The sequence below is a fragment of the Hemiscyllium ocellatum genome, chromosome 3, assembly GCF_020745735.1.
Source record: "Hemiscyllium ocellatum isolate sHemOce1 chromosome 3, sHemOce1.pat.X.cur, whole genome shotgun sequence".
NCBI lineage: Eukaryota > Metazoa > Chordata > Chondrichthyes > Orectolobiformes > Hemiscylliidae > Hemiscyllium > Hemiscyllium ocellatum.
This window is the reverse complement of record NC_083403.1, coordinates 77,837,271-77,863,623: the sequence shown is the minus strand read 5'-3', so window position 1 is coordinate 77,863,623 and position 26,353 is coordinate 77,837,271. Positions and strand designations below refer to the sequence as shown.

General features: G+C 40.6%; 1 protein-coding gene across 4 annotated transcripts in view; it reads right to left on the bottom strand.

Moving 5' to 3' along the window:
• The window catches only part of l3mbtl3 (L3MBTL histone methyl-lysine binding protein 3), a 166,651-nt gene that overhangs the window by 67,042 nt on the left and 73,256 nt on the right, over nt 1-26,353 (bottom strand). For all 4 annotated transcript variants that reach the window (XM_060821224.1, XM_060821223.1, XM_060821222.1 and 1 more), the window contains exons 11-16: nt 23,881-24,032; nt 20,586-20,662; nt 13,941-14,026; nt 11,981-12,091; nt 8,828-8,942; nt 3,499-3,601 (exon numbers count right to left, since the gene is read on the bottom strand). In XM_060821224.1, coding sequence (XP_060677207.1) covers nt 3,499-3,601; nt 8,828-8,942; nt 11,981-12,091; nt 13,941-14,026; nt 20,586-20,662; nt 23,881-24,032 — 644 coding nt within the window. The remainder of the gene's footprint in view (nt 1-3,498; nt 3,602-8,827; nt 8,943-11,980; nt 12,092-13,940; nt 14,027-20,585; nt 20,663-23,880; nt 24,033-26,353) is intronic.

Here is a 26,353-nt window from a genome sequence, read left to right as displayed (position 1 = left end):
TAGACAAGACTCTGATCACAAATTTAAAAGATAAAGTAGACCCATCCAAGTTATTTCCCATCAAATGGTTTAACCAGCAGCATGTATGGAGACTCCTGCTGGATATATGAATGATACAAAAATGGTAACAAGAGAGTTTCTGCATTTGTATCTGTTTGCAGTGACCAGGTCACTACATGAATATAACAGGTTGCTTCCAGTCCAGGATACTCCTCAGCGTTTTTGCATCCTCCTCACAAGACCGAAGCACAGGCCAACACAATCTTGGAGCTGCCAGATATATTATAGCCCAATGCTGGGTAGCTGCATGAGGTGTCTGTTTGGATCATGCAGTACACGGAAAATACCAAAGCAAGCCCTGAAGCCCAAAATGCCCCAATCCTCCAATCAGGGAACTCGGGTCCCTGGCGCTGTGAGGCAGCAGTGCTAACCACTGAGCCACCGTGCCATAACTGAACTTATATTTAAGAGAAATTTTAAAACGTGCTTGCGGAAGTTAGATGGGACATTAACAAAAAAAACGTGATCATGCAAGAATAGTCAGTGTTTAAGAAGAGAACAGGAAAGGAACTGGGACCAGAAATCCAGACTTGCATGTGCAGCTGGCATTACAATTTATCTTCCTAGGAAATAGTTCTTCATAACTCACTGGCACTGCACGATTCAGTAAAGACCAACATTCAGTAAGAAAATTATCATCATACAAAAGATGTTTACGCCTCTTTTGTAAGCCACCACAATGTACCCTTAATAGCTGAATACATGACAGGAGAAATAAAGCTAGCGCAATCTGGCCAGTCATTACATTTCATTATATTCAGCAGAAAACAAAGAGTTATTTCAGAATAACAGGGGACTTTCATGTAATGATATTCTACCCTTTCATTGTCAAAAACTGATCTTTTTTTCTCCACTTTCTAAATCAAAACAACATACTCAACTTTAACCTATCACTCCAGTCAGGGCGACCCATCATTTACCAGAGTAACTGAGACATTAAATGCACCTCATTCAGTGTTGAGAGAGATGTGTCTGACTTGGAAAGGGAAACACAATAATGAACACTATGGATGCCATGAGTACCTAATCACTTTGAGCACTGATCATATATTTTCATTTTGAATCCTTTGGAAATAATGTAAAGAATGGAAAAGCATCCATTGCAGAATTTCTGCCAAATAATTGTGGAATTATCCAAAGTCAAGGTTCCAGAACACAAAATGCAAGTTATTAACTCCTCTCAGATGTAAATTGGCAATCTGTGCTTTATGATGGTGCTTTAATACACAAATGCGGAATTTTCTTGTAGGTCACGATGACACAATACAAATTGTCAAAACTTGAAGGTGAAATCTTGCATAGAATTATAACGACTTAATGTTGCCATGGAGGAAAAAGTCACAATATCTCTGGAGTAATAATCCAGAGGCCAGGACTAGCATTCTCATATACTACCATGAGATAAAGTTAATTTCAATAATTATGACTATGAAACTGCCATTGGATTTGTAAAACACATCTGGGTAAGTAATATCCTTTAGGAGGAAAATCTGCCATTCTTACTTGGTATGACTAACATGTGACTCCACACCCACAGTAATACAGATGTTGACAACTCTTCTGAAACAGTCTCACAAGGCACTAAGCTCAAGGTCAGTTAGGGATGGGCAACAATATTGGCCTTGCCAGTGACTCTCATAATGCATGAAAGAATAATTAAATAAATACATACATACAACTATTCTTGGCAAGATCAACTTTCTAGATTAGAGTGGTGCTAGAAAAGCACAGTTCAGGCAGCATCTGAGGAGCAGTAAAATCGACGTTTCAGGCAAAAGTCCTTCATCAGGAATACAGGCAGAGAGCCTGAAGGGTGGAGAGATAAGTGAGAGGAGGGTGGGGGTGGGGAGAAAGTAGCATAGAGTACAACAGGTGAGTGGGGGAGGGGATGAAGGTGATAGGTTAGAGGGGAGGGTGGAGTGGATAGGTGGAAAAGAAGATAGACAGGTCGGACAAGTTGTGGGGACAGTGCTGAGCTGGAAGTTTGGAATTGGGATGAGGTGGGGGAAGGGGAAATGAGGAAACTGTTGAAGTCCACATTGATGCCCTGGGGTTGACGTGTTCAGAGGCGGAAGATCAACTTCCTCTAAATCAGTGACACTCCAAATACTAGAATCCTTGCTTTTATTCATCACTAAATAGTCCAAACATTGTATATAAATCTGATGAATTGGAAGTGTGATATTGGAAAAGCACAGAAGGTCAGGCAGCATTCAAGGAGCAGGAGAATAGACGTTTCGGGCATAAGCCCTTCATTCCTAATGAAGGGTTTATGCCTGAAACGTTGTTTTTCTCGCTCCTTGGATGCTACTTGACCTGCTGTGCTTTTCCAGCACCACACTCTCAACTCTGATTTCCAGCATCTGCAATCCTCACTTTCTATCCTATAAATCTGATGATAAAGGAACACTGAAGTCAAAAGCTTTCCTCGATAAAGAAACTAAGAACATACTATAAATGCCTTATTTTAAAAGCATAACAATGACAACAGACTGAATGCTAGAAAAGAATTTTCCTTAGAACACTCCTTTAAAAACTCCTAAAATATGGCAAATTGCATGCCAGTTATCACTAATGCCTCACTGGCTTGCAAACAGTCCATATTACCATTAAAGCTGATCAAATTACTCTGCATTTTCGATTAAATTAGTGTTATGATGTTCAAGGTCGCTATAGACAGTTTCAACTGCATGACAAAATTTCTATGTCATCATACTATTTTAAAAAGAAACTACACAAAATATAAAAGTGTTCCATTTACATAACAACTTGCATTTGATAATATCACCAAGGTACAGATTGTAGACAGAATATTAGCACTTTAGTGCTTTTCATAACCTGAAAGATTGGCTAATTAAGTACATCATGAAGTATACCACAGTTGTCATGTAGGAAAGATAACATTGTGTTTGCATGCAGCAAATGTGACGATCAGATAATCTGCTGTAGGTCACAGAATAAATATAGGCCAGGACACCAGGATAAATCCCCTGCATACCCTCAAAACTGAAGTATGGAAATTTTTTTACAAGCGTAATTTCTGCTGGCACCCAATGTTGCTTGTAACTGCACATGTGCACAACTCCAGAATCTCCTTGGCATCTTACACACAAAAGAATTGCACATGCACAGAACAGAAACACTGCTGAAATAGAGTTCAGCAGCAAGGGAAAATCAGAGGGGTGGGGGGGAAAGTGAATTTAAGCAGTATATAGTGTAAATGTACATTATCAATATACACAGCTTTAATATCTTACCTGAAAGATGGCTACTTTGACTGTACATTGCTGCGCAAATGTTGCAATAAAATGTCAACCTAGATTTTGTGCTCAAACTATCTGGCACATCATAGTGAAAATGATTATATTGAGGCAAATCATTAATTTAAGCACAATTTATTTCTTTCTTTTCTCTTAAACTAGTAGTTTATTCTTTTACCTGTGATGACCCGAATGTTTCCCTCCTTTTATATGTCCAATTCCTTTACATCCTGGAGTGGGACATCCTCCCTGTTCAGAAGCTTCCACCAAGTCTAATGGGCCTGTTTGCAACAAACAAAAACCCAGCTGTTAAATCTACAATCTGTCAATCAACATTTTTATCAGCGCATTACAAGCAGCTATCAGAGATTAGATTCTGACCAAGTAATGAAAAGTATAATCAGCTTTTTCTCCTTCTTTGAATGTAATCTCTAAATCGAAAGCAAAAATAGGACCCATTCTTATGCGATGGCAAATATTCTACGTTTTATAACTCTATTTCTCTCCTAACAGAAACACCCAATATCAATTGTTAAAACAAAATCGAGCATGAATCTTCCTTTCTGTAAATCAGAGGCATTATGCCACATAAAGCTCAACCACTGTATGATGCTGCAAGATAGAGTGGAGACCTTCCTGTTTTGTATGGACCACTTGCTCAGCTGAATCAATTGTTTAGTCATCGTGACACTGGAGGATAATCAAGAGTTTCATTCATCTCCACCATATACCCTTTGGATTTTAGAAATACCCCCGGTTCTTTGGAAAAGTCACAGGAAAAAGATAACGGATTTGATTTGATCCGTCACCAAACAGAAAGGTTCTTTCCATGTACAAGTCAGGAAAATAGCTGATCAAGCAACAGAAAAGATTAAAGTCTATGCCGATAGGTTCAACCGCTTTCAAAAAAATTACAGAAGCTGAATGGTCTAATGCGGTGTCTCATTCATTTTAATTTCATGACCAAATAAATACCAAAGACATGTAAAAATGAAGACGAGTGGAAAACTATAATCCTACATTGATACCAGCTTGTGCTAGAAAATGTGTTAGGTTAAACTGCTAAATTAAGTAAGAGAAGCTTCAGTAAAGCATGCTAATTATTGAATGTGCCTGCTTTGTAGATAGCCTGGAGCAAGATTTTGTGTTTCAAGCTGAATAAACTATAACTTTAATATAATATTATTAGTTTGGTTTTGCTAATGAATGTTGTTATCTGCTAAAGAATGACTTAAAGAAGTAATTTGTTTGCCGACACGTCATCGGCCCTTTAGTCAGTGTCTTCATTTTTCCCAAATGAGCAACAACCAATGATAAACAAAAACACTTGCACTAATATTGTTGCTCCAGTTACCAAGTCAGAACTACACCTTATTGCTTTGGACAGATTGTAAGTTTTATGACAAATCTCTCCCCGTATTCTCATGAATAGTTAGGAGATTGTGATTCAGTTTTTCCCCTTTCGTAAACTGTGCAGGGTGATGACTAAACGGTTATAAATTTAAAACAGGATTTATTTCACACACTTGCAGGTATTGTTGTGAGAGTGGGGGGAGGGGAGAACAGGCAAGGGGGGGGGGGAATGGCAGAGAAAGGGAGACAATTCACAAAACAGGTACACTTATAAGCATACAAGGGGATATCAAAAAGGATAACAAGATTATTCAAGTAGCAATAGCTTTGTACAAAATAAGAAGGATGCCAGTTTTTCTGTGTCCTTAGTTTTAAGATGGAATGCAAAACTCCAAAGATGGAATTTTTGTGTGGAGTGGTTAACTGGCTAATTAGCAATTCAGGAGTCAGAGACAGCTTCTTCTCCTTAAGATTTCTTCAAATATCTTCTGATGCAGAATGCTGAAATATAATTTCTGATTTGACAAATGCAGGTTTATTACTTGTAGAGAGCACAAGTACAGGTTTTGCCCACTCGTTACAAGTCAGAGTTTTCAGTTATAGCTGGGAATCAGTGGTTTTAAGATTATCAGGAGTTGTTAGGAGAAAGTGAGGACTGCAGATGCTGCAGACCAGAGACAAGAGTGTGGTGCTGGAAAAGTAGCGCAGGTCAGGCAGCATCCGAGGAGCAGGAGAATCGACATTTCGGACATAAGCCTGATGAAGGGTATTATCCGCCATTTCCCTCCCCCCCCCCCCCCACTTTGTCACGTCCCCCACTCCCACAACAACACCTACAAGTGTATAAAATAAATCCTGTTTTAAATTTATAACCCTTCCTGACGAAGGGCTTATGTCCAAAACATCAGTTCTGTCAGTAGATGTTGTACACAGCAGCATTGACCCCTTAAATGATCACTATTTCAAAACTATACAGTCAAAAGACAGATGAGTTCAACACTGGGAGTCATGTGACGAAGCTTCCTGGGGTGGTCATGCTGGTGCAGGGACAGTTACCACTGAGACAAAAGCTTGTTTTGAAAATAGAAAACTGACAGAGGTTAAGTGGAATATCATCAACACATCATCTTATAGAATTACATGTTATCCCTATCCTATTAGGTTGACAATTTGTTGAGAATGAACGGACTCTGAAGCAATTTACAATACAATATGAGCATTCTAGTTCCAACAGAAGGTAGGTGGGGTATCGACTGTCTGGCTGACTAACTCCAGAGAAGCTTTTGAAAGCTTCCTGTTAAATCCAGTCATATGATCAAACAACCCAAAGATGGCTGCTAAACTTAGTTCTAAAACATTCATAAATATAAATAGTATACATCAAAGCTGTTTTGCTTTAAAATCCATTTGTGACATTAGTGAAATATTCATATGGTTCATGCAGATGTTTAACAAAAAAGTTAAAATTCCAGATGACTCTGAAGTCTTCCAGCTCAAAGCATTCCCATTATAACGATAATACTGTTAAACTTCCCACTGATTGTCCTAACAGATATTGACTAGGCACTCTTAAGCAGAGTCATCTGGAATTGAACACCAACAACTTCATGCAGCCTTCTGTGACTGCCAGATTAATATACAGCTCATCAGTTACAGTTTCAGAGCTTCAGCTGAGCTAGCAATCCTTAACATAAAACAAAGAATTTCAGATGCTACAGATCTGAAGCAAAAAAAAATCAGAAATTGCTGAAGAAACTCAGTAGGTTTGGCAACATCTTTCAGAAGAAAGCAAAGTTATCATTTACACTGCGGAAACTCTTCACCCAAAACTGCATTCCTTGGTGGACAGTCCATGGCAAGAACCAATTTATAAAATCTTCTAATGTGGGAAGGGTGTAACACTGCAACCAGCACATAGCAAGCACTGGACAATCTGAAGACCTCCTGTATTTACTGACTGCCATAGGTATATTGGAAGGACTTGCAGCATTTGTTTAGCCATGTTATCAACATAACTTACATGATTCTTCATATATCTGAGCTCTGGAATATGAAGGTTTGCTCTCATTTCCAATTATGTGCATTGTAACATATGGTCATTTTTTCAAGTCTGGGACTTGACTTATCCCCTTCAGCACAATTGAACCACACTTGCAATATGATGTTCCACAAAGCTCCAGTACAGTGTTCAGTAATTCAGGTACTCAAATGAGATTTGTCAAAGACAAACTAAACCGTGAGATGGATTCCTCATGGTTCACAGAATCATGGAATCTCTGCGGTGTGGAAGCAAGCTATTCGGCCCTTCAAGTCCACACCGACCCCTCTAAACTTCATCCCACCAAGACCCGACCCTCTCCCCTATCATTGTATTTCCCATGGCTAATCCACTTAGCCTACATATCGTTTGACACTATGGGCAATTTAGCATGGCCATTCCACATAACCTATACATCTTTGAACTGAGAGAAGAAATTGGAGCACCTGGAGAAAACCCACACAGGCATGGGAAGAATGTCTGTGAGGAGTTTGCACAGTCACCAGAGGGTGGAATTGAACCCAGGTCCCTGGCTCTGTGAAGCAGCAGTGCTAACCACTAAGTCATTGTGCAGCATGATTATTGATTGATTGATTCTTCATGTTCAATTATTGGTCAATATTGGCCAGACCTCTGCATTTTCTTCCCCTTTATATAATAGATCTACCTGACAGCTTGCTTGTGTATCCTCTTTCTCAACACATACATATATACTACCTTTACAATTAACTATCTAATTGCGTTAAATAAACAATGGGCCATACAGAAATCAAAATACTTTTATAAGCAAGCTTTGGATGAATTCAGATCTATTCTCCATCCAGATTCATTGTGGTACTGATATTGTCTATCCCTTATTTCGTTATTACTTTCTTTGAAAACTATGATCCATGTTAGATATTTTAATTTTAAGATGGATATACAGTGAATTCAAAACTACTTCAAAAGAAAGAAAAATCATTATTCAAAGTGATCACAGTCTGTGATCACTTTGAATGATGGCAAGGTTCAAGAAATAATGAACTCTCAAGATTTACTATCTTAATATTGTTAAATCTGAATCAAAGACTGCTGAAATTATCCTTCTATTTTCTACATATAACACAATTTAATGTGTTTTAGAAAATATCATTATCCAAATTAAAATGTCAGTTCAAACATTATAATTATTTTTCAATCTCCTGGCCAGTGATACTCAGGTAGTAGCCCATGAATATTTCCAAGACAGTCCAGGAGATTTGCAAATTTAATTGCAAGATGTCCTCACTGTCAAAGGTCAAAGCACAATCAAATTTCAAAACAACAAAAATGGAACATGCATAGTGATAATGATATATTGAATATACTCAAAAGGTGACAAATGTATTCAAATACAACACGAACTAAATAAATTTTGCTCGTCGCTGTTTGCATGGCCATTACCTAGCAGCAATACAAGTGATGTGATCAAGCCCTAAATTTATATTACAGCCAACCATCACAACCAGACTTCCAGATTTATCTTACATATCAAACACAAAGGTGTAATGTTATTCTGGATGCAGGAAAGGTGCTGGGGAATGTACTGGAAACAATCACTGGCAAAAGGGATGCAGATGCTCTGCCAACTTTAACAAATTTTCTAATTAACCTGTTCGGACACATTATTACACACCTCTGCGGCAAGTGGGACATGAACACAGGTGCCTGATCTCAGGTGTAGGGACACTACTACTGCACCACAAGAGCGCAACTTTAATAGTCTCAAATAAATGTGTTGGAGATATCCAAATAATAACTGATGTCTGCAGGTGACAGCACATATAAACCCTGGGAGATCTCAGCCTCATCACCATATGAATGGATCCCAGCTGTCAATACAGTTTGGAGGCTTTGAGCTGTTTCTGAGGTCGGAGCAGGAAGGAGAGAGGAGGGAATGTTTCAAAGATCACTGAGGGTATGATTGGATTTAAAGAACGCTGGAGGCTTGCTTATGAGGCCAGAGCTGTGTGGCTTAACAAATGGCCGTGTGCAACAGGAAAGTTGTGGTATTTTGTTTTGTTGAGCTCTCACTACTTTATTTTAATAAGAAAAATATTATCCTTACAAGGAGATAAATTTCATTGATGGAACTTACTGATAGGTGGTTGAAGAGGGTGTCCAGTTTTAGCACACCAGCCTGCAGGATGGATATCAGGGCTATCAGCATCAATCCAGTAATCATAATCATAGTTCCAGCCGTCAAAATGTATCTAGATAAACAATGAGAAAGTACAGTCAAACTTAAAAGCACTAAGATATTAGAGCAACTGATTTTATCACTGAACATAAACAAGGAGCAAGAAGAGACCACTCAGCCCTTTGAGCCTGGTCTGCCTTGTGGCTGATCTGACTTTAATCTCCATTCTACTTTCCTGTATAGTCCCCATAATTTTTCACTCCCATGGTAATCAAAAACTTATTTTTATGACTGCCTTTCAAAACATTTCAAGATTCGGCATCCACTGTCTTTTGAAGAAGGAAATTCTAAACGCTCACAACCCATTGAGATTTTTTTCCTTCATCTATCTGAAGTGAGCGATCACTTATTTTTAAACTTTGACCCCTAAGTTTGAGATTCTTTGACAAGTGGAAACACACTTAACATCAAGTCACGTCAATACCTTATGCGTTTCAATCTCAATCACCTGACTCTTCTAAACCCCAGAGGATATAGGCCTAGCCTGTTTAGTCTTTCGTCATACGGAAATCTGCTAATTCTGGATGTTAGTCTAATAAACCTTCTCAGAACGGCTTTCAACACATCAACATACATAGAACATAGAAAAATACAGCGCAGTACAGGCCCTTCGGCCCTCGATGTTGCGCCAACCAAAGCCTACCTAACCTACACTAGCCCAATAACCTCCATATGCTTATCAAATGCCCGCCTAAATAACCATAAACAGGGAGAGTCCACCACTGCTACTGGCAGGGCATTCCATGAACTCACAACCCGCTGAGTAAAGAATCTACCCCTAACATCTGTCCTATACCTACCACCCCTTAATTTAAAGCTGTGTCCCCTAGTAACAGCTGACTCCATTAGCGGAAAAAGGTTCTCACTGTCAACCCTATCTAAACCCCTAATCATCTTGTACACCTCTATCAAATCTTCCCTAAACCTTCTTTTCTCCAACGAGAACAGCCCCAAGTGCCTCAGCCTTTCCTCATACGATCTTCCTACCATGCCAGGCAACATCCTGGTAAACCTCCTCTGCATTCGTTCCAATGCCTCCACGTCCTTCCTATAATATGGCGACCAAAACTGCACACAATTAGAACTGGGAAGCTATTTAAATGCACCGCTGTAAAAAGTTGAAAAGAAAACTGTCTGTAACCAAGAGTTGACGAATAATCTATTCAAGCACTTTGACAGCTGTTTATTGACATATCCTCCCAATGTTATCATTATAACATTATTAATACATGACTGTTGTCCATAGTTCAAATCATTATCAAAGCAAGGGACTGAGTGCTCACAGTTTTACTGACGGAGTCCCAGAGACACACAGCACAGAAACAGGCCTTTCAGTCCAACTTGTCCAAGCCAACCAGAAATCCTAAATTAATCTAGTCCCATTTGCCAGCATTTGGCCCCTGACCTTCTAAATTCTTCCTATATATATACAGATCCAATTGTCTTTTAAATATTGTAATCGTACCAGCCTCCAACACTTCCTCTGGCAACTCATTCCATACACAAATCACCCTCAGTGTGAAGCAGTTGCCCCTTGGGTCCCTTTTATATGTTTCTCCTTTTACCCTAAACTTATGCCCTCTGGTTTTGGACTTCTCCACCCCAAGGAAAAGACCTTGCCTATTTACCTTATCCATGCCTCTCATGATTTGATAAACCTCTATAAAAACGTTTTTTTAAAAAGATATCACCCCTCAGCCCCAGGAAAATAGCCCCAGTCTATTCAGCCTCCCTCTGCAACTCAAACCCGCCAATCCTGGCAAGATCCTTGCAAATCAATCTGTTTGTTTCTGAGACATTGAAGGAACCATGCCCAGATTTTTGGGGGAGCTGAAATCATTCTCAAATTGTCACTCTGCTCTTCATTACATCCATTGTGACCTGCTCCAGATTTCTGGCTGGGTCTCTGAACCTGGCTTCTTCAGAAATATGGTGGGTGCTTTTCAGTCAAAGAGTTCCATTGCTGCACTGGGGCTATGGGGCAAGAGGGGAGGGTAGAGAAAGCTGAACACGTCCCTTTTTTTTAAAAAGTCGAACCGACTGTGATAAAGCAAGTTTATGATGTTCATTGTAAAGGTCAGCGAAGAGTGAGCGGATGACAGAAAATGGATAAATGAACATGGTTATAAGAGTAACCAGATCAAGGATATCCAGGTTGGGATGGCGAGTGCGAAAATTGGCATTCGAAGGTAGTAGTGATTTTTTGGTGTCATCAGGGGGCAGTGGGGAAGGGGGTGTGAGCAAGAGGATTATCAGGGCTTGTAGTGAGAGGGATTTTGGAATCAGATTTATAGACAGTCTGCAACTTGATGAGGAGTTTTCTGTCCAACATTTGCTAAAACTAGATAGGTCGGAGCAATCTAAAAGGTTCCAACTCTGGTTTAAAGAGGTTCCTCAAAAACAGGAAAATTGCCTGTCAGAAGTTCAAACTTGCTGGGCAATTCTCATTGAGGTCAGTGTGTCAGAGCTTTTGAGGGGTCCACATACACACTTTGGGTCTTCTATTGGGTATCCAACAGGTCTGAAGATCTGGACCAACGAAAACTCAAGAAAGGCAACTCGCTGTACAATGTTAATTATGTGGAACAATTCACTTAATTGGACAAAAGAAATTCTACTTAGAAAAGAGAAAAATAATCAATATTCAGAAAACATTTTGAACAACTGGTGGAACGAAGATAACACATCACCACCTGGTGGTTAGAGCCTATAATTTCAGAGTAGGAGCCTGTGAACAGGATTTCGCTGTAAACACTGACAAAAATTTATAGTGAATAATACTGACATGGAAGTCTGACAAAAATGAGAACGAACAAGATCTTGGATACAAAATGTACTCAATATATTGTTTTTAATAAATTATACATTGGTGCATTCATGAACATGATGGTTTTAATCTTTCAAGAGAGAACAGGTTTAATGAGTTGCATATGTTGACTGAGTTTGTCCCAACTCTCATCCAATTTCCCATGCGTTCTGCCTCGAACACAAAACATATCAATTAGTAATTACAATTAATTAGCAACCCAAATTCCATATGCAATAACCTACCTTTACTCTGTGATCATCCGTATCTACAATTGTTGCTACTCTGATCAGCATTGGATTCCGCTTATCAACAGCCTCAAGTTTCATGTTTGGTAAAAATCCATGTGTGGGGCGCTGAAACAATACAGGGCATTACAATACAGATCACTGTTTCAGAAATTACTTTTCACAGGCAGCCTCCACCAGACTTGATGGGTAGGTAAAAACAGCATACCCTGAAATTTTAATTTTTAACTGTAGATATCAAACAGACATAAAATATTAAAATTGGAACTTAGCACATGCATTCAAAATTACCAATTTTTACTGCAGAACAAAACATTGTACTGAGACCAATTCTTAATTTTTAGTTTAGATACAGCATGAATTGAGCAGGATATAGTCAGAGTATGCTTGGACATTAGGTAAGTAGATTTACCATTATAAGAACTTAGAGCAGGATGGTAATTCAGCCTCTCAAGCCTGCTTTGCCATTCATGCCAACTGAGTTTAGCTCAGTTGGCTAGATGGTTAGTTTGCGAAGCAGTGTGATGCTGATAGCATGGATTCTATTCCTGTACTGGCTGACGTTACCATTGAGGATTCTACTTCTCAATCTCTCCTCTGGCCTGAGGTGTGGTGGCACTCATGTAAAATCATCACCAGTTGTCTCTCTCTAAATGAGAGAGCAACCCTATGGTCTGGTAAGACTATAGACCTAACTTGACAATCATGTCTAATCACACCTCAGCCTTAATTCCATTTTCTTGCCTGCTGTCCAGGACCCTTCAGCCCATTACTAATTAAAAATCTATATCTATCTATCTATCTCCACAAATTTATTCAGTGTCTCAGAATCCACCGCATTCTGGGTTAATGAATTTCACAGATTCACGATTTTTTGAGAGGTCATTGCATCTCAGCTCTGTTTTAAAGATGCTTGCCCTTTTCCTAAAACAATTATGTCTTATTCTAAATTAGAACATAGAACATTACAGCACAGCATAAGCCCTTCGGCCCTCGATGCTGCACTGACCTATGAAATGGGAAAAAAGATTGTTCTATGCCTACTTTGACAGTTCCCTTTAACATCTCATACAACTCAATTAGACCTTCTCTCGCTCTTCTCAATTCCAGAGAATATAGGCCTAAATTGCTCGATCTGCCTTAAGGTAAACCCCACGTCTTTTGAATTAATCTAGCGTATCTCCTCTGACCTGCTTCTGATGCACACATCCTTCCTCAAGAGGCTCAAAACTGTAAGCAATACTCCAGGTGTGGTCTCACCAATGTCTTGTACAGTTGCAGCAATGCATCCCTACTTTCATATTCTAGTCCTTAAGCAATAAATGCCAAAACACTGTTTACCATCCCTTATTTCCTGCGGTACTAAATATCAGTTCTATTACTCATGCAGGACGACACCCAGCTCCCTCTACACCAAAGCACTCTGTAGTTTCTCTCTATTTCAATAATAACGTTGCCTTTCATTCTTCAAATAAAAATGGATAACCTCACACTTCTCCATGCGAAATTCTATCTGCCAAATTTTGAAAAATTCATCTCATTTATCCATATGTACATTTTCTTTATTTAACTTACTTTCCAATCAACTTTGAGGTGACCAGCAAATTTGGCTATCGTACTTTCCATCCCTTCATCCTAATCATTCTTATAAATTGTAAATGGTTGGGGCCTTAGGACTGAACTCTAAGGCACCCCACTAGTTACATCTTGCCAACAGGAAAAAGACTCATTTATCACAAATCTCTTTTTTTGATTCATCAGCCAATCTTTTATCCAAATTAATATATTTTCCCCAACCCCTTGCGAACTGTAAGATTGATGTTTACTTCTGCTCTATGCAAATCAAAATCAAAAGTGATTTCCTTTTATAATATGACAATGTGGTCAATTAATTCTTTTATTTGATGTAATAAAACTTGTATGAACAGCATCATTCATTTATTCTGTAATTACTTACTGATTTAAATGCTCTTGCAGGAGCAGGCAGAGAATTTGTTTCTTCCAAGTACTTCTCCCATGTAAACCATTTAGGATCATGATAATCTACATCAAATGAAATAAATTCATCTTTAAACATTCTAGCTCTACAATTAACCCTCATAACACGTTATACTCCTCTCCCTGCCACCCCACTGCAGCTTTTCTATTTGCCTTAAAATAAGCCAAGACTTTCTTATTCACCTGGTATCTACTTACATATCTAAAAACATTTTGAATGTTAAAGCTGATCTACAAAATTTTGATTAAAGAATGGGTGAAAATAAGGTACTAAAACCAAATTTGCAACATTTTATATGGTCCAAATCGATAAGATGGCCAAACATAAATAGAGTCATAGAAATGTACAGCATGGAAACAGACCCTTCAGCCTAACCCATCCATGCCAACCAGATATCCCAACTCAATTTAGTCCCAATTGCCAGGATCCGGTCCATATCCCTCCAAACCCTTCCTATTCATATACCCATCCAGATGCCTTTTAAATGTTGCAATTGTACCAGCCTCCACCACTTCCTCTGACAGCTCATTCCATACACGTACCACCTGCTGCATGAAAAAGGTGCCCCATAGGTCTCTTATATCTTTCCCCTCTCACCCTAAATCTATGCCCTCTAGTTCTGTACTCCGCCACCCCAGGGAAAAGACTTTGTCTCTTTACCCTATCCATGCCCCTCATGATTTTATAAACTTCTACAAGGTCACCCCTCAGCTGCCATGCTCTAGTGAAAACAGCCCCAGCCTATTCAACCTCTCTCTATATCTCAAATCCTCCAACCTTGGCATCATCCTTGTAAATCTTTTCTGAACCCTTTCAAGTTTCACAACATCCTTCAATAGGAAGACCAGAATTGCACTCAATATTCCAAAGGTGACCTAACCAATGCCATGTACAGCCGCAACATGACATCCCAGCTCTTGTACTCAATACACTGACCAATAAAGGAAAGCATACCAAATCCTTCTTCACTATCCTATCCTATCTACCTGTGATTCCCCTTTCAAGGAGCTATGAACCTGCACTCCAAGGTCTCTTTGTTCAGCAACACTCCTGAGGACCTTACCATTAAGTGTATGAATCCTGCTAAGATTTGCTTTCCCAAAATGCAGTACCGCACATTTATCTAAATTAAACTCCACCTGCCATTCCTCAGTCCATTAGCCCATCTGATCAAGATTCTGTTGCAACCGGAGGTAACCTTCCTCGCTGTTCACCATACCTCCAATTTTGGTGTCATCTGTAAACTTACTAACTATACTTCCTATGTTCATATCCAAATCATTTATATAAATGATGAAATGTAGTGGACCCAGCACCTATCCTTCCGGCACTCGACAGGTCATAGGCTTCCAGTCTGAAAATCAACCCTTCATCACTACCTTCTGTCTTCTGCCTTTGAGCCAGTTCTGTATCCAACTAGCTAGTTCTCCCTGTATTTCATGAGATCTAACCTTGCTAACCAGTCTCCCATAGGGAACCATGTTGAATGCCTTACTGAACTCCATATAGATCACATCTAAAGGTCTACCCTCATCAATCCTCTTTGTTACTTCTTCAAAAAACTCAATCAAGTCTGTGAGACATGATTTCTCACGCATAAAGCCATGCTGACTATCCCTAATCAGTCCTTGCCTTTTCAAATACATGTACATCCTGTCCCTCAGGATTCTTTCCAACAACTTGCCCACCACCAAAGTCAAGATCACTGGGCTATAGATCCCGGGCTTGTGCTTACCACCCTTCTTAAACAGTAGCATCACGTTAGCCAAACTCCAGTCTTCCGGTACCTCACCTGTGACCATCAATGATACAAAAATCTCAGCAAGGGGCTCAGCAATCACTTCTCTAGCTTCCCACAGAGTTCTAGGGTACACCTGATCAAGTCCTGGGGATTTATCCACCTTTACCCATTTCAAGACATCCAGCACTTCCTCCTCTGTAATATGGACATTTTTCGAGATTTCACCATGTATTTCCCTACATTCTATATCCTCCATGCCCTTTTCTACAGTAAACACCGATGCAAGATACTCATTTAGTATCTCTCTCATCTGCTGCAACTCCACACAAAAGATGTCCTGCTGATCTTCGAGAGACCCTATCCTCTCTCTAGCTATCCTTTTATCCTTAATGTATTTGTAAAAAACCCTTTGGATTCTCCTTATCTCATGGCCCCTTTTTGCCCTCCTGATTTCTCTCTTAAGTATACACCTACTATCTTTATACTCTAAGGATTCACTCGATCTTTCTTGTCTAAACCAGAGATGTGCTTCCATCTTTTTCTTAACCAAAGGCTCAACTTCTTGAGTCATCCAACATTCCCTACACCTACCAGCCTCTCATTTCACCCTAACTGGAATACACTGTCTCTGGACTCTCATTATCTCATTTCTAAGGGCTTCCCATTTTCCCGCCGTCTCTTTACTTATGAATATTTGCCCCCAGTCAATTTGCTATTATAGCCAATATTTCAATTATTCCTACTTGTAATAATTCAATTGCACGTAGACATCAACATTTCATAAGCATTTATCAGATGCTGATCGTTTGATAAGTCAGTTCTTTTCAGAGTTAACTACAAGTTGTCCTTACTTGAACTTGGGGTTGTGTTGGTGAAAATTTTGAATTCAAGTTAAAAGACTTGTAGTGAATCACTGATTCCTACAGGAATGTCTCTTAAAACAGAAGTCAGGTTTGATAGGAAACAGAAATTGCTGAAGAAACTCAGCAGGTCTGGTAGCAACTATCGAAAGAAAATAGCTTCAATATTTTGGGTCTGGTGAAAAGGAAAACGTTAACTCTGTCTTCTCTCCACATTTGCTGAGTTTCTCCAACAAGTTTCTGTTTTTGTTTCAGATCTTCCACATCCACAGTTTTTGTGCTTTTTTATTTTGGTTCTGTGTGGTCTTCCTTAGCAGAGTAAAACATTACACAGTAACTGCCAAGTTGAAATATAGTGCTACCAGTAACAAACAGCTAAATTCTTGAAAAGATAATGAAGTAACTGTAAAACCAAAGTGAACTGAAATACAGCATCTGTGTTCTACAGGATAGTTACACTGGCCCGGCTCCACCTAGTGACAGAGGTTGGTCAGTGCAGTTGGACTTGCAGTAATCAAAATATATGGTAGGGCATAGAATCGTAGAAGTGTACAGCATGGAAACAGACCCTTCATCTATGCGGACCTGATATCCTAAAATAATTTTTTTTTAGATTAGATTAGATTACTTACAGTATGGAAACAGGCCCTTCAGCCCAACAAGTCTACACCGACCCGCTGAAGCGCAACCCACCCATACCCCTACATATACCCCTTACCTAACACTACGGGCAATTTAGCATGGCCAATTCACCTGACCCGCACATGTTTGGACTGTGAGAGGAAACCGGAGCACCCGGAGGAAGACGTGCAAACTCCACACAGTCAGTCGCCTGAGGCGGGAATTGAACCCGGGTCTCTCGCGCTGTGAGGCAGCAGTGCTAACCACTGTGCCACCGTGCCACCCACAGTCACATTTACTAGCATTTGGCCTATATCCCTCTAATCCTTCTTATTCGCGTACCTGTTCAGATTCCTTTTAAATGTTGCAATTGTACCAGCCTCTACCATTTCGTCTGGCAGCTCATTCCATACACGCACCACTCTATAAAAAGGCTACCCCTTAGGTACCTTGTCAATCTTTTCCCTCACAGCTTAAACCTATGCCCTTTAGTAATGGGCTCCCCTACCCTGTGGAAAAGACCTTGGCTTTTTATCCTACCCATACCCCTCATGATTTTATAAGCTTCCATAAGGTTACTCCTCAGCCTCTGATGCTCCAGGGAAAACAGCCCCAGCCTATTCAGCCTCTCCCTCTAGCTCAAACCCTCCAACCCTGGCAACATCCTGTAAATCATTTCTGAATCCTTTCAAGATTCACAACATCCTTCCTACAACTGCACTCAGCACAGAGGAATCTCAATTATCCAAACAAGTTGGCAGGCACTATTTCGTTTGGATAATTGATTAACAGATTTCCTCTGGGGCTCGGAGTTTTCTGTGAAGTCTGCTCCCCGTTCAGGAGACCGGGTAGCAGCAAACCGCAGGTGAGCACCCACCCTCCCCCAACCCCATCCGTCCTTACCCCGCCCCACCCGCTCCCATCCTGTCCCCCAAACCCCACCCGCCCCCAACTACATCTACCATCTGCGCCAACCTGCCCACTCCCACACGCACTCCCCCAAAACCCTGTCCATCTAACCCCAAAACCCCGTCAGTCTACCCCCACCCCGCCTCCAAACCCCATCTGCACCTACCCCACCCCTCCCCTGCCCCCGCCCACCCCAACTCCATCTGCTTCCACCCCACTCCCCAACCCCATCCTGTCCCCAACCCTGTCCACCCTCCCGCCCCCAACTCCATCTGCTTCCAACCCGCTCCACAACACTGTCCAAACCTGTCTCCTCCTACCCCACACCAAACCCCATTCATCCCCTGCCCCTGCCAACCCCAACTGCTCCCACTCCGCTCCCCAACCCCCCCATCCACCTGCGTCCCTGCCCCACTGCTCCCATCCTGCCCACCCACCCCAACTCAGCCTGCTCACACCCCACTCCACAACCCTGTCTAAATCAGTCTCCTCCCCCCCCACCTCCCCAACCCAGTGTACTCCTACCCCGCACCCAACCCCATCCACCCCTGCCCCCAGCCCTGTCCAACACCATCCCACTGTCCACTACCACTCACCGTCCAACCCCCCATCCACGCCCCGCCCCTGTTCCCCCTCCTCACCTAAGGGCAGCCAGACTGTACACCAACAGTAAGGGGAGTTTCCAAGTAGTGTGCGCGACACACACAGACACTCACACGCACCCTTTTACTGCAACTTTTTGACAGGTTCTACCTTTGCCCTGCACAGGACAACGTTGGAGAGATTATCTGGGGAAGGGGAGGTTTAGGGTTCACCCCTGTGTAGAACTCCAGAGAAAGTGTGGGAGAAAAGAGAGAGGGCAGTCATTTGGAGACAGTGCCAGGACTGTTCTCGGCAGCATTTCAGTGACCCAAGTTTGTTTTTAACCATTGTACCCGTAAACAAAAGACCCAATCAGGTCTTTGACGTAGTGTTTCTGTCGGGACCTTGAGATCTCCTTCGAATATTCCAATATTTGGATAATCGAGGTTCCTCTGTATTTCAAAAGTGGCCGAATCAATGTTCTGTACAGACGCAACATAACTCCCAGCCCCCATACTCAATGCACTGACCAATAAATGCAAGCGTACCAAAAGCCTTCTTTATTATTCTGTCGACCTGGGACTCCACTTACAAGAAACTATGAACCTGCGCTCCAAGGTCTCTTCATTCAGCAACACTCCCCCTGCCCAATTTGCCTTTCCAAAATGTAGCACCTCGCGTTTATCTACATTAAACTCCATCTGCCACTCCTTAGCCCATCTGGTCAAGATCCCATTGTACTCGGAGGTAACATTCTTCACTGTCCACTACATCTCCAATTTTGGTATCATCTGCAAACTTACTAACAGTACCTCCAATGTTCACATCCAAATCATTTATATAAATGACAAAAAAATCAGTGGATGCAGCACCAATCCTTGTGGCACACCACTGGTCACAGGCCTCCAGTCTGAAACGGAACCCTCCACAACTGGTTTCCTACCTTCACGCCAGTTCTGTATCCAAATGGCTGGTTCTTCCTGTATTACATCTGAGCTTGTTAACTTTATTTTTCAGATGCTCTGCAATTTTCCCAAAATGAACGTATTTTCTAGCTGGGTTGCAAATGTACTAACAAGTGCTTCTTATGTACCGGTGAATGAATATCTTGCTGACATCAATTAAAATACTTCAACAATAGTGTCATTAGAGTAGAACATGTGGAAGAAGATGATTAGTTATGACTGGATTCCCTACAGTGTGGAAACAGGCCCTACGTCCCAACAAGTCGAAACTGACCCTCCGAAGAGTAACCCACCCAGACCCATTTCCCTCTGACTAATGCACCTATCACTATGGGCAATTTAGCATGGCCAATTCACCTGACCTGCACATCTTTGGAGTGTGGGAGGAAACCGTAGCACCCGGAGGAAACCCATGCAGACATGGGGAGGATGTGCAAACTCCACACAGACTATCATCCGAGGCTGGAAATGAACCTGGGACCCTGGTGCTGTGGGGCAGCAGTGCTAACCACTAAGCCACCATATCTAGTCTTGCCCAGAATTGTCATTTATCAACATTTTCTTAATACACCTTGCTTAGTGCACAATCTGCATTTCGATAAATATTAGTATTGAGTAATGAGGCAGTGTTTCCTTGTTTTTTTTTTACTTCAGTGACAGCGCAGTCTATTTTTTTCCTGATTTGGAACAAGATTTGATGGATTTCTGCTCTGGCACAGTTTTGCTGTTGTGATTGCATATTCCAAACCTGCTCATACAAATGAACAAAAATCCTGTCAGATTTTTGGCTTATTAAAATTCAGGTGGCAGCTGCTGCTGATCACCAGGAGTGATGCTGGCATACGTAGCTTCATGTCAGGAGGGCAGCTTTGTTCAATCCATCATACATAACACACATAACAATCGGTATCAAGACAGCAATCACCTGGTGGTGTTGTGAGGGTTTTTCCCTGCTGCAGACACCATCCCACAGGGTGAATGTAAGGACTAGTGGCATCACACCTAGAAAACAAATCATAGCACCGCAGTGAAGTTAAAACATGTATAACAATATAAATGTAAATACTGAACCACAGCTAACCCTCCACCACTAGAAGAGGCAGAAACACAGTTTCCATACATGTCATATTTGCATTAAAGTTACACTGAGCAAATAGCTGAGGAAATTCCAGGCCACTTTGTCAGAACTGCAACAAACATTGTATCATGGATTTTGTTCCAGGGCTCACAACTGAAGTCTTTAGATATTTGTCAGTTTTGTAACTTAATTAAACTTCCATGATATGGTCTTCCAGTCATGCACACTTGACATAATAGGCCCAATGTGTCCTTCGGTGAACTGGAGAGTATCCCTTCCAGTAGTGACCCTAAACAAGAAGGCACTTTCATCTCAGGAAAGCAATGTGAGCACCTGAAAGAGGGAGGAAGGCCAGAATATGCTGTGGAAGTTTTCACTTTCATAAGAGGTGTGTCAAGGCCACCCAGAAACCTTCTCAATGCAGAACACATTGGCTTTCTTGAAGAGAGAAATGGTTTTAAAGATAAACAAACCCTCAAACTTGGTCACATATTTGATGTTCAGAAAGTCCTCATTTTACTGTTTCTCTTGGCTAGAAACAAGAAAAGTTGCTGGTCAGGGAGGCCACTACCTTAACCAGGCTACCTCTTATTAAGTTGTCCCTTTCATCACAGATAAAGATTACAGCTGGAAGAAAATTGGCAAACCTTCGAAAATGTAGATCCTGTCTTAACTTGCAGCACTTTTTCCACATTCGTTTTGTACTTAATAGCCAATATATGCTTAAAAGACTTTGGAATTTAATAGCATCTCTTATGCTGGAATTTCCAATGAGCTAAACAGAACTGAGCTTTTCTTTGCTGTTATTCACATGCCTTCATTCTCCAGAGCATAAAGTCTTCATTTATCCAGCATTTTACAATCAAAGATTTTCTCTATCTAAATTTTATTCCATTCCTAAATTTTATTCAATAGTCATTTAAGTATTACTTCGTCAAATGCTTTCTTAAAATTCATCTGGGCATAATCCTCATCTCTGTAGAGGTAATGGTACAGTGATAATGTGCAATAACATCTCTGAATAGGTTGATTAGAAAACATCGATAAAAGGGCCAAGACATGAAGGGGAGAGGTCTGAAAGATCAGGGGTCAAGACTAAAAAGATACATGTAAGACAGGAAGAAATGTGTGCACACTGCAGATGGTGCCTACATGTCAGATCGAAACTCAACTGCACAATAAATACACAAAATGGCTGACACTACATGCAAATATAGCAGATGGTAGAATTTGTATTCAATAAAAATCTGGAATTATGAATCTATTGTTGATTGTCAAAAAAAAATCTGGTTCACTAATATCCTTTAGGGAAGGGAACTCCATCCTTATCTGGTCTGACCTACATGTAAGTTTAGACCCACAGCAATGTGTTGGACTTTGGCATAGCAATGCCCTCATCCCATGAATGAATTAAAACCAAAAACAATGACAAAAGCTGCAAGAGCTTCTTATGGAAGCTCCTTGGAAAGGCACCTACACTGTGAGAGGACCTAATATGGGTTTTAATTGTTTTGGATGTAAGCACTCAGAACTGCCTTCAATTACATTGTGTTATCATTTTGACATTCCCACAGATCACCTGCTCCCATGGAGAATGCTATGCTGGAGTCCTTATGACTTTGCTCAAATCAGAAGGCAATGCAGAAAGAGGTAGCCATTGCAACTTAGTCAGCACACCTTGAAAGAACAGGGGCCTCCAAAGAGAGAAGCAGCAGGGTGAAAATACAGGGGAGAGTGATGAGACACTGGGTGCTCAGACCTCACTGTCTGAAAGACAATACTGGCGTAGATTAACATTGCCTCATCTCATGGTTACAAAACCGTGACATTTGCTAGAGAGCTTTTTTGTTACTGAATAAATGTCTAATTATTCATCTGATAATTTTATATCTGAATGATTCTACTTTAAAGTACCTACAGATTACATGCCCTCCTAATAATTAGAGAAAACAACTACACAATGCACTAGCATCATATGGGATAAGGTTAGGTAGCTCTCAATGCATCTATCACGACCAAATATTGTGTAGGAAGGTCTCTCATGGTAGTCAGAAGATTGATAGGTTCCTGAGGAATCTCCTTTTCATTAGCCTTTCAAATATTTTTAGAATATGCATGGACTGAAAAATTGCCCTGAAATGTGAAAACATCTGTAGGATAATGTTGAATTTGAGAGAGGCAGTGCAGCTTGCAACTTTAACAAACCACCGCACTGAGGGAGTGGAGATATGAGCTGCCCATTATATGTCTCCTGGCCTTGAATGGCAGTGTGTTCATTGTAAGTCAATAGACAAAATGCACAGTGCCCTGCAGTGGTGTGTGAAAGTATCAATGATTCTGTTCGGTTATAAGGTGGCCACAAAGATTTCCTGAGCAACATGTCCAAGAACCTGGTAGCATAATTAAAGAAGAGAAGAGTGGAAGATTGTGTGAGAAAATTCACTCCGAACCACAGTGGACCAGGCACAATGACTTGTCTTGACAAAATATTTTAAGTGAAAATGGGAAAATTCAGCTCATTAAGTGTTTATCTTCATGGATATTTCCTGATCTGTCAAGTATTTGCAGCAGTTTCAGGTTTTACACCTAGAACATTTCCTGCATTTGTAACTGGAAATTAGGTGATAACTTTCCTTTAAGGGGTTAAAGCAGATTTGTAAAGAAACTGAAGATAAAGGAAAGTAAAAAATGTTTTGATATTTGCAATTTTGTTAAAAAAAGTATGTTTTGTGAAACATAATTAATAAGGACTGGATCATGAATGATGTCAGAACTTTCTCCAAGACAATCAATAATGGTCCACCAGTGCTGGCTTAGCTGGAGGTGCTGAACAAATAAGTTTTAGGAAGTAGTTTTGGGAATGATCAACAAATGGAACGATCTGTGAGTTAAAGGTAAACAAGACAATTCACAAGACAAATGGTGCGACTGACGTTTCTTTTTACCAATTTTGAATAAATTATCTGTAGTTATGCAAATACCTTCCTTTGTCTCCACTTTTCACATGATCTCACTAAACCAATCACAATTGCACATACATGCATTAACTGGCATATTAGCACCCTCTTGTGGTTAAAACACTTTCAAATGGATTTTCACATCAAGCAGATACAAACATATTTGCAAAGGCTGATTTGCTCACCAATAATCATAGCTTTCATCCCAGTTGTCAAAATGCACCAAAAAACGATTATCTACCATATCGGATACCGTTGCCACACAAATAAATTCTGGATTCTTTCTATCAACAGCTTCTAGTTTCATTCCCACTCGGAAGCCTAATGGAGTAATAGTCTGAAACAACAAAAGAAAAATCAAAAATATTTATTGTAATACATAATTGTATTTGCATTTATTTAAAACAGTGACAGAATTTGTCACTGTCTGGTACTGACAGCTAGAAATTAGCATATGCTTCCAAATAATTTAACTGAGCAAATAAAAAACTCTCCTCAGTTTCGTCTGAGATTTTTCTGCAACAATTTTGCCCTAGAATTGTTTTGGAATTGCCAAATTGTATTAATATAAATGAAAACATACACTAGTAATCATTAAAATATTCTATTTTGTTTATATCAAATAAAAATTAAAATAAGATTATCTACACTAAAATCTTAATGCGGCAATAGATTCAACGTTGTATGCAGGGTAGAAACTTACTGTCAGTCACTTACTCCCAGCGCCTTCAGATTTCCTTTATGGAAATTCTCATATTCGGGTAACAACTTGTGTTATACATAACAAGTGTGGCAGTAGATTAGATGAGATTTCCTACAGTGTGGAAACAGGCCCTTTGACCCAACAAGTCCACACCGACCCTCTGAAAAGTAACCCACTGAGACTCATTTCACTACATTTACCCCTGATTAATGCACCTAGCACTATGGGCAATTTAGTATGGCCAATTCTCCTAACCTGCACACTTTTTGGAATGTTGGAGGAAACCAGAGCACCCGGAGGAAACCCACACAGACACAGGAAGAATGGGCAAACTCCACACAGATAGTCACCCGAGGCTGGAATCGAACCCAGGTCTCCGGCACTGTGAGGCAGCAGTGCTAATCATTGAGCCACCGTGCCACCCCAGATGAAGTTTGTCACATTTGAGTCACTTGCCCTGGTTACAAGCAAATATTCTGCACCACGGAGTGGACAGCTGAAGGATCAATAAATCCACTGAATTGCCAAACCTAACCAAATTGCATAGCCAGGTTAAATACAGAGGCCAGGTAGCCCCTTACAGGAAAAGGGGAGTGAATGGTGAATCAACAATACAATTACTGATTAGAACCATTGTCAGCTACAGTAACCTTTATTCGTGCATATTTAAAAAGAGTTTGGGAGATGGACAGGTAAAGTCAGCTATAAATATTTAAAATAAACAGTGATTAAAAACAATATGGGGTTGATCTTTCCACACTGTTTTCTGTGCAACCTTGCCACACATACACCAGGATTACAACAGATGGGCAGGAATGTAGGCTCAGACCCAGGGACTTGCCTTGTGGGAGAATTCTGTTTCTCCCTAGAAAGGGATGAAGTCTCGAACTACCCCAATCCCAGTGCGATAACAAGAATAAAGGACATGTTTTGAAACACTGAAATCTGCATTATCCTGAGTCTTAACAGATCCAACTTGGCACCAGTCATTGAGGCGCCAGGGTGTAGATATACTGAAATACAAGGTGTACCCCAATCAGCTCCAACACATTACCTCAACAAAAGAAAATCCCCTCTAATAAGTCAAACAACTACCATCACAAACAAACAATGAATAGATGTCGTTAACATCGATCACACACTGAAATATCAAGCTGACAAGAACTCACTTCTGGGCTTGTACAGCAAAATAATCATAGCGTCATGCCGAGTGCCAGCATCATGGTGTAATAAAACTTTGAAGATTTCAAGTTAGAAACACATGTTCAAATGCTGGAAATCAAGACAGTTTTCAAGGGTCACTTCATTTGTGGATGAAGAAATTGTTTCATTTCAACAGAGCACAGTTAAGGCATGCATCTGGATGCGACTCACTATGAGTCAAACTCAAGGCAGACAAGGCCCTTCAACAAAAAAGCAAACTCAGCACTCAGCAAATAACAGAGGGCGTGCAGCTGACTGAAGCCGAAAGTGGGAGAAATCATCTTAGTCAGCTTATTCCTGCTAAAAAGAATACCAGGAATTAGGATAATTCCATCAGTCTGTGAGAACTGGAAGCAAAAGACAGAAGACCATTGCAGTAAGTTCAAAGTATCTAACTACAATATCGTACAAGATGAAAAAAGACACTCTTCAGTCTCGGGTGACTGTCCGTGCGGAGTTTGCACATTGTCCCCATATCTGCGTGGGTTTCCTCCGGGTGCTCCGGTTTCGTCCCACAGTCCAAAGATGTGCAGGTCAGGTGAATTGGTCATGCTAAATTGTCCACTAGTGTTAGTGTTAGGAGGGAAATGGTTCTGGGTGGGTTACTCTTCGGAGGGTTGGTATGGACTGGTTGGGCCGAACAGCCTGTGTTTCCACACTGTAAGGAATCTAATCTAATCTAATCCTCTAAACTGTTCCACCTTGAAGTTCACCCGAGAAATCCACCTGGCAGTTGAACTATAAAAGAGGCT